The 7556-nt window shown below is 35.8% G+C and overlaps 1 protein-coding gene across 1 annotated transcript; it reads right to left on the bottom strand.

Moving 5' to 3' along the window:
- Positions 1-4976: 4976 nt before the first annotated feature.
- Positions 4977-7329, bottom strand: LOC136418884 (piggyBac transposable element-derived protein 4-like). The gene is made up of 2 exons (XM_066405105.1): positions 7088-7329; positions 4977-7034 (listed from the first exon to the last, which is right to left on the bottom strand). Exon 2 carries the CDS (start codon positions 7029-7031, stop codon positions 5148-5150), a length of 1884 nt encoding a protein of 627 aa, XP_066261202.1. The 5' UTR covers positions 7032-7034; positions 7088-7329; the 3' UTR covers positions 4977-5147.
- Between the last annotated feature and the right edge of the window lie 227 nt (positions 7330-7556).

Below are 7556 nucleotides of genomic sequence, written 5' to 3'. Positions count from 1 at the left end.
TACCATGCAGTGAAGTGTTCTTTAGCTGTTAGTCGTTATCTGTATAATATCTTGGGTATTAAATAAACTAGCTCCCCAAACCTAACAAAACACAACTTCACAATTGAACCGATTAACGAAGCCGATTTAATCGAATCATTCAATAACATATCGATTAAGTCTATTAACGATAACATGCCTTCTGTAATTAATTATCAACTTTTAAGATATCAATCAGATAATATTTCTCTTTTTGATGGAAATCCAAGACTACTAAACAGATTTATAACTGCTATAGAAAATTTATTAAAGGCATTTTACAATCGAACAGACCCCAATAATACCATTAATGTCTGTTTATTTTATACCATACTTAGCAAGCTCACAGGTAGAGCTGCAGATTTAATATCTTCACTTATCGATCTAAACTCTTGGATTCTCATCAAAGAAGTTGATAAATTGATTTTATATTTGATATAATTGATAAATAGTTTTTCGGATCAGCGATCAATAGATTGCCTTATCCAAGATTTAATCAATTTAAAGCCGTTAAAAATGAAAGCCCTTTGCAATTTGGTATGAAAATACAGAATTCTCGCAGTTTACTTTTTTCAATGTCAAATGCAATCTCTGAAAGTAGTGAGACTAAGCTTATTAAAATAAAACATTACGACGAGTTCGCTTTAAAAACATTTATTAATAAGTTATCATATAATCTACAATTGGTAGTTAGACTAAAATCCTCTAATAATATAGAACAGGCTATGTCATTTGTTAGGGAAGAAGAGAATTTCATACAATTTAAAAGTGTACAGAATTTCGGGCAAAACACAGGAAATTTCAACAGACAATTTAAACCCAACATCAGATCTACAGATAGATCTAACTTTTCCCATAATTTTAACCAAACCCCTATCAATTCATTCAATACTCAACGGCCTCAGAATGATTACCCCCTAGACTTTTTTCGAACTTCACACAACATAATAATTTCTCGAGACCAATATTCCCCAACTTCACTCAACAAAACTCTTCAAGGACATCATATTCTAATTTCAACCATACAAATTTTTCCAGACCCCCTTTCAATAACTTCAAGAATCATACTTATCAATCAAAACCAAATTTCCCTTTCAATAACCAATTCGGTAACTCTCGAAGAACACCTTTCACACCTAGACCACCGTTTGGTCAAAGATCTCACAGATCCAATACTAATCAAAACCCCGTAGAATCTATGGACACTAGTTCTGAGAATACCGTCATTCACAATCCGAAAAGAAATTTCATTAGCCAAGAACCATACAATCAGGAAATTCTCCCCCAATCACCCGAGGAACTTACTTCCAATAACGATTATCCCTTTTACGACGTTTATAGAAACACCCACGTAGATAGTAACTCATGTCTCGACCTCAATTATCACAAATATTATAAAAGTGAAGAAAGAAATTCAAATTTTCCATCAACCAGCCGAAATACGGACACAACATAATACTACTTAACTTGAAATGACATTCAACTCCCTTACATTTTTATCCCTGAACTCCAAGCCAAATTTCTATTAGACACTGGTAGTACTAGAAGTTTCATTAAACCCGAAATTGCCTACGAATATTTCCCTCATTCTATCTCAGACGAACCTTTCCAAGTTCAAACAGCCCATGCCACATCATTTCATAATGAAGTCGCATCATAACCTGTCTTTCCCACATTTCAAACTCCTGGCTCACACAAATTTTTCCTGTTCAACTTCTCCGATAAATTTGACGGACTCATAGGACTAGACCTTATCAAACAACTAAACGCTAATTTAGACTTTAAAGCTAATACACTGAAATTACCCAATGTCGAAATACCCATTTGCCGTGATACAAAAAACCCTCAACTTCAAAGACCCCATTGTTCCAGTATGAACCATATCATCTCCCCGAGAAGTATACAAAAGATACAAATTCCCGTTAACTTTACCGAAGGATATAGAATTGTCCCTTATCAAAGATTAGGACATCTCGAAATACCAGAATGCCTCGTTAAAATTCAAGATAATACAGCCACAACTCTATTTTAAACCCAAGAAAAAACCCGATAAAACTCCAAATTTTAGAAGCCTTAGAGATTAAACCCGTAAACTTGAATGAACTAAATTTCCTAGATCATCCCGCACCGCATGTAGCAATGGATAGTAACTTTGATAATTTACTAAAATGTAATCTTGAAAACATTAAGCTCGATCATTACAATCCTGAAGAGAAAAGCCAAATTCGAAAATTGTGTTATGAATTCAGAGATATTTTCCATTGTGAAAGTATACCCTTGTCATTTACAAATGCAATAAAGCACCAGATTAAATTAAAAGATGAGACCCCCATTTTCACGAAAACATATCGATATCTCGAAGTTCACCGTTTAGAAGTTAAAAATCAGATATCAAAATTATTACAACAAAACATTATAAGAGATTCAAATTCCCCCTGGTCGTCTCCCATCTGGATAGTTCCAAAGAAATGAGATAAATCAAATAAACAAAAATAGCGTATGGTCATCGATTATAGGAAGCTAAACGAACAAACAATGGACGATAAATTTCCCTTGCCAAACATTAATGAAATTTTAGATAAATTGGGTAAAGCACACTATTTTACAACCCTTGACCTTGCTAATGGGTTTCACCAAAGTCAAATGAATGAGAATTATATTGCTAAGACAGCTTTCAGTACAGATACAGGTCACTACGAATTTTTGAGAATGCCGTTTGGACTAAAAAACGCCCCGGCTATATTTCAATGTGTAATGAACAATATATTAGGTCGTGTAGTATGAAATGAGTAGATTCTCGAAATGCCACATTCAACTGCAAATAACTTCACTCTAAATCTATATTTGGACTTGACTTTTTTATGTGGAAAAGGCACATTCTTCCTCTTTCGATCAGAGTTTAAAGTGTTAAAAATTATTGAAAACTTTTATTTTTATAAAAATTTTTGTGCAGCCATGCAAAATAGTGAAATTCGTGTGTTAATGAAATATGAGTTCCACCGTGGAACCACAACAGCTCAGACGGCTCGCAATATTAATGATGTGTTTGGTACTGAAGTCACTTCACAGCAAACAGTATCTCGTTGGTTCATGAAATTTCGTTCTGGCAATTTTGACCTAACAAATGAACCACGTGGACGACCTGAAACTCAAGTGGATAACGATTATCTGAAAGCCGTGGTGGAAGCGAATCCACGTCAAAGTGCAAGCGAATTATCGTTAATATTCAGTGTAACCAAAAAAACAATATTGACTCATTTGGCTGAAATTGGTAAGGTGAAAAAGCTGGACAAGTGGGTACCGCATGAGTTGAGCGACATACAGAAAGAACGACGTCTCGAAGCTTGTTCTTTGTTGTTCTTTGTTGTGCCGGTATAATAACGATCCATTTTTGAATCGGATTGTTACTTGTGATGAGAAATGGATCCTATATGACAATACCAGACGTTCATCGCAGTGGTTGGATCAAGATGAACCACCAAAACATTGTGCGAAAAAAAATCTTCATCAAAACAAGCTTATGGTGTCCGTTTGGTGGTCCAACGCAGGTGTCATCCATCACAGCTTCATGAAACCTGGTGAATCGATTACGGCTGATGTCTACTGCCGACAACTGACCGAAATGATGAGGCAACTGACGGTTAAGCAGCCAAGATTAGTCAATCGAAGCGCACCGCTATTGTTGCACGACAACGCTCGGCCACACACCGCACAAGTCACCTTGGCCAAGCTACAGGAGTTGGAATTGGAAACTCTTCGTCATCCACCGTATTCACCCGACTTAGCACCCACTGATTACCACTTCTTTCAAAATTTGGATAACTTCTTGGTAGGGAAAACATTAAACTCCGACGAGGCTGTCAAAGCTGCCTTCCAAGAGTTTATCGACTCCCGGCCTGCAGGCTTTTACAGCAGGGGAATCAATGAACTTCCCGTTAAATGGCAGAAGTGTATTGATAATGGTGGTGCATATTTCGATTGACAATAAAAACATTTCATATGAAAAAAAAATGACTAAAGTTTCAATTCAATTTTACTCATTTCATACTACACGACCTAATATTACGTGGCTTACAAAACGAAACATGCTTTGTGTATCTTGATGATATCATTATCTTCAGCACTAGCTTACAAGAACATATAGAAAAATTAAAGCAAGTTTTTACTCGATTACGGGATTCTAAATTAAAAATACAACTAAACAAATCAGAGTTCCTAAGGAAAGAAGTCCAATACTTAGGACACATCGTAAGTGAAGAAATAATAAAACCTAACCCCGACAAAATTAATGCAGTTAAGAATTTCCCTATTCCCCGGACAACAAAAGAAATAAAATCTTTTCTGGGTTTAGTTGGTTACTATAGACGGTTCATTAAAGATTTTGCGAAGATAACGAAACCGATGACCAAGTGCTTAAAAAGGGATGCAAAAATTATACACACACCCGAATTCATAAATGCTTTTGACCATTGTAAGCAATTACTGATAAACTTCTCCATTCTGCAATACTCAGACTTCACTAAACCATTCCTATTAACAACAGGCGCGAGTAATTTTGCAATCGGCGCAGTGTTGTCGCAAGAACCCATACCTAACGATAAACCTATAGCCTACGCCTCGAGAACCCTAAACGACACGGAAACTAAATATTCAACAATAGAAAAAGAACTGTTAGCGATGGTTTGGGCATGCATATATTTAAGACCTTATTTATTCGGACGCAAATTTTACATATACACTGATCATAGACCCCTTGTATAGCTCTTTAATCTAAAAGAACCAAACTCCAAATTAATAAGATGGCGGTTACGATTAGAAGAATTTGATTACCAAATAATTTACAAAAAGAGACGCCAGAATACGAACGCAGATGCATGATCTAGAATAAAATTAAACGTATACGACAACGAATCAGTGGTCAATAATCCCGGCGATACCGATGCGAATATTAACCCTAGAATACTAATGTGATTTTATCACACGTTAATACTAATGTGTCGTAAATTTTACGACTTTTCCTAGAAATACGAAAAACTCATAAAAAAAAATTTTTTTTAATTGAAACAAAAGTTAACCTATACTCTTTGGTCCCTAAGGAATATAATTTCATGTTTGGTGTTTAATCACTTTTAATCCTGTAAGCATTCCGTGCAAGATTTCCCGCGGTGTTCGCCGCACATAGCATGTTTGCAATGAGTGCAGTAAATGGTCGTCATTCGCCTTAACCTGCTGGGACAATAGTAACATAAGGTACGTTTGCCTTCTACTTGAGTGGCGTTGTCAAATCTTTTTTCGATTTTGAGGATTTCTTGAATAGTTTGTCGAAGTTTGCGGCGTAAAGTTGTACCACTTAGTCGATGTTCCATCCAAGGCCTGGCAAGCTGGTGAGCTAGGTGAATCATAAATTGATATCGACGAAGGGGTTTTTCACCATTTTTCAAATTGTTACAACAATATAATACATACGAATTGACACAGGTTGTGTTTACCATTCCGTAAAAAATGCATAGTGGCCACCGTCTAGTTTTCCTGCTACAAGACATGTTTGAACACATTTGATCAAATGTGTCCACACCGGACTTTGTCTCATTATAATTCAAGATTATTATTGGTTTATTATTTATTTCCGAAATTTCTGCCCCTTCGTGCATAGTGGAAAGCAGTAATACTAGCTTATTTTTTTTAGGCATATACGACAATAAAGTTTTACTTTTGTCAAAACAAAACATTGAGGATTGAGGCTTTCTTTTTGCAAGTTCAAGCATTTCGGGTGGGATTTCTTTTTTATTTTTTCTAATTGTTCCAATGATGGTAAGTTTATATGGATCACTCAATAGTTCATCTGCTATCCCAACGGAGGTAAACCAATTGTCCATTGTGATATTTCGGTTTGTTCCATGTACAGATTTAGTCAACTCTTTTATGTAATAGTTAGATAATGGTAACCCTCCTGTGTGCGTGGATTTTCCCAAATAAGGACTGGCATCGATCATATATTTCGAGGAAGAGTCGCAGAGCATAACAATTTTAATTCCATATTTTGAAGGTTTATTTGGAATATACATCCTAAACGGACATCTGCCTCGAAACCTCAAGAGTTGTTCGTCAATCGTCAAATATGATGAAGGAGTATATGATGTTCGGCACGTTTCGATGAATGTATTCCAGATTTCACGAATATGAGCAAATGCGTCGTTCTTTAACCTTTCCGTTCTTGTCTTCTTGCTGTCAAATCGTAGGCAATTTACCAGGAAAATAAACCTCTCACAACTCATGCATCCTTTATAAAAAGAGCCAGAGATTGTGCTATCAAACATTTGTTTGGCATTCAAATGGTTATCCTTCTTGACGGCAGTCATTACTAGAATACCAAACAATGCCAATAGTTCCATTTTAGATAGTATAGATATGGTAGGCGTATTAGAAGTATACTTTTCTGCCTGTTTGGCAATTTCTTCGTTGGTGTGAACAACAATTCTATTCAAAATATCCTCCGAAAAAAAAAGCAGGAAATAATCAACAATTTCTGAACACACTTCACCACCAACTTTACTTCCTGATATGAAATGGACTATATTTCTTCTTGCTGTCCTTTTTGATAGTTGCGGCAATTTTGTGGACCATTTGTGTCCATTTTTTCCTTTTAGTCTTATTGATTTTGGTTTTATTATATTCCTTTTTCGTTTTAACGAAGCCGCTATAATAGATAACGGAATATTTTCTTCAGATGATGTACTACTCTCTCCGTATATTGGATTGTCCAAAGGTTGATTAGCAATAACTAAATTAGTCCCGTTTACATTATCTCTCTCATTGTTTACTTCTTCCCCAAAGTCACTAATGTTACTGTCAGTTGATTTACTTTCAACCTCCAAACGATCTTCTTCTTCCCACTCATTATCAATTTCATCACCAGACTCTAAATATGAATCATTTTGGAAATCGCCATTCATAATTCTTTGAATTTCATTTTGCAGTTCTTTGTCACTCAAAGGCCTATTGTTGGATGCCATTTTCTATAAAAAAACTGCGTTAGTGCAAAAAAGAGACATGAAAAACCAAGCTTTACCGATTATACTAATTTTTGTCTTTTCGTAAATATTTTACGCAAATACTAATCACTCGTAAATTTTACGACGATCACACTATTAGACGCATGAAACAATTAGCCAGCAAGATACCGTTTCATCGACGTTTAGCTTCGCAATAATCAGGAAGGTACTGATAAGTAGGCGGCACAGGATCAAACGGAACCTTACGAATTCGGACTAAGAAACCCGAGCGTCGTAAAATTTACGATACATTAGTATTCTAGGGTTAAGGAATACTTAGAAAACCAAACAGAAATTTCAGCTCAAGGTAACGACGACGATACGAATGAACCGGGCCCTAGTCAACGAAAAATAAACGTTATATCTGATATCCGACTTCATCCTGTAAATCTTCCCAACACGTGCAATTCTGATGAAACCGCACATAGTCAACAAGCCGATCGCGAGAACCCTGGACTAAGCATTCGTGACGAAATGATAAACAAA

The sequence above is a fragment of the Euwallacea similis genome, unplaced genomic scaffold, assembly GCF_039881205.1.
Source record: "Euwallacea similis isolate ESF13 unplaced genomic scaffold, ESF131.1 scaffold_41, whole genome shotgun sequence".
NCBI classification, from domain to species: domain Eukaryota; kingdom Metazoa; phylum Arthropoda; class Insecta; order Coleoptera; family Curculionidae; genus Euwallacea; species Euwallacea similis.
Note: the sequence above shows the minus strand (reverse complement) of the source record. Positions and strands in the feature narration are given on the sequence as shown.

Coding starts and splice junctions, on each gene's coding strand:
- LOC136418884 (XM_066405105.1), bottom strand. CDS start 7,031: ATGGCATCCAACAATAGGCCTTTGAGTGACAAAGAACTGCAAAATGAA.